At 34.7% G+C, this 1,229-nt stretch overlaps 1 protein-coding gene across 1 annotated transcript in view; it reads right to left on the bottom strand.

Annotated features, from left to right (window-relative positions):
- MAD2L1 (mitotic arrest deficient 2 like 1) overlaps positions 1-1,229 on the bottom strand; it is a 7,523-nt gene that overhangs the window by 671 nt on the left and 5,623 nt on the right. The window contains exon 4 of the mRNA XM_003800058.1: positions 1,124-1,227. Coding sequence (XP_003800106.1) covers positions 1,124-1,227 — 104 coding nt within the window. The remainder of the gene's footprint in view (positions 1-1,123; positions 1,228-1,229) is intronic.

The raw sequence follows: 1,229 nt of genomic DNA, 5'->3' as shown, positions 1-1,229 counted from the left end.
CCTGCCACAATGCCCGGCTATTTTTTCTGGTTGCTGCAGTTTGGCCAGGGCTGGGTTTAAACCCACCACCCTCTATATATGAGGCCAGTGCCCTACTCACTGAGCCACAGGTGCCACCCATGTACCCTTCAACTTTATCTTATGAAAAATTCAAGTTTCTTTTCTTTAATGACAAACTCATTAAAAATAATTGCAGTGAGTATATAATCGTATAATAAAATATGAGGCAAATAATTATGACAAAGGAATAAGATCGAAAAGACACAATTATAGCCATAGTCTTAATTACATACATAAATAGGTGTAGAACATAAAAACAGTGAAAGAAATTACATCAAAAACTGCAGGAGTGGGTATTGTGAAGTATTTTTCCTTTTTTTTCAGCATTTGCAAATTTTCTAGACAGCATATACAAGTTATCCTCTTTCATTCATGGTTTCACTTTCCACAGTTTCAATTACCTGTAGTCAAGTCAACTATGGTCTGAAAATATTAAATAGAAAATTCTAGAAATAAACAATTCACAAATCTTAAATTGCGCATCCTTCTGAGTAACATGATGAAACTTCATGCCATTCCACCAGGGACATGAGTCATCCCTTTTCCAGCATATCCATACTGTATATACTGTGTATCACTCACTTAGTACCCATTCTGTTTGTAGGCTCAAATGTTGCAGTTACATAGCAAATGTTTTCAAGTAATCCTTATTTTACTTAAAATGGCCCCAAAGCACAATAGCAGTGGTGCTAGCATATTTTTAAAATTGTTCCATTTTATTATTATTATTGTTGCTAACTCTTATTGTATATAATTTACAAATTAAACTTTACCACAGGTGTGTGTGTGTATATATATGTGTGTGTGTATGAGTGTATCTGTATATGGAAAAAAAATTAGTACAGGATTCAGTACACTCCATGCCTTCAGGTATTCACTGAGGGTCTCTCTGTGGATAAGGGGAGTATTCCTATACATTACTTTTGCTTTATTATGCTTTTCCCATTTATATTACAAGATACTGATAATTAAGAAGAAATTTAATAAAGGGGTACTCCATAAAGCAGTAGCTTAATCTTTTCCCCAATAAATTTAAGTCAACAAGAAGATGTGCAATGCTTACAAGAAACTTCCAATAGTGGCAGAAATGTCACTGTAGCTGTGATCTGTCTGATCACTGAACGGATTTCATCCTGGATAGCCTTCTGAGACTTTTCTCTGGGTGCACT

This window comes from Otolemur garnettii, unplaced genomic scaffold (genome assembly GCF_000181295.1).
Source record: "Otolemur garnettii isolate 467f Iridium unplaced genomic scaffold, OtoGar3 scaffold00164, whole genome shotgun sequence".
NCBI lineage: Eukaryota > Metazoa > Chordata > Mammalia > Primates > Galagidae > Otolemur > Otolemur garnettii.
Note: the sequence above shows the minus strand (reverse complement) of the source record. Positions and strands in the feature narration are given on the sequence as shown.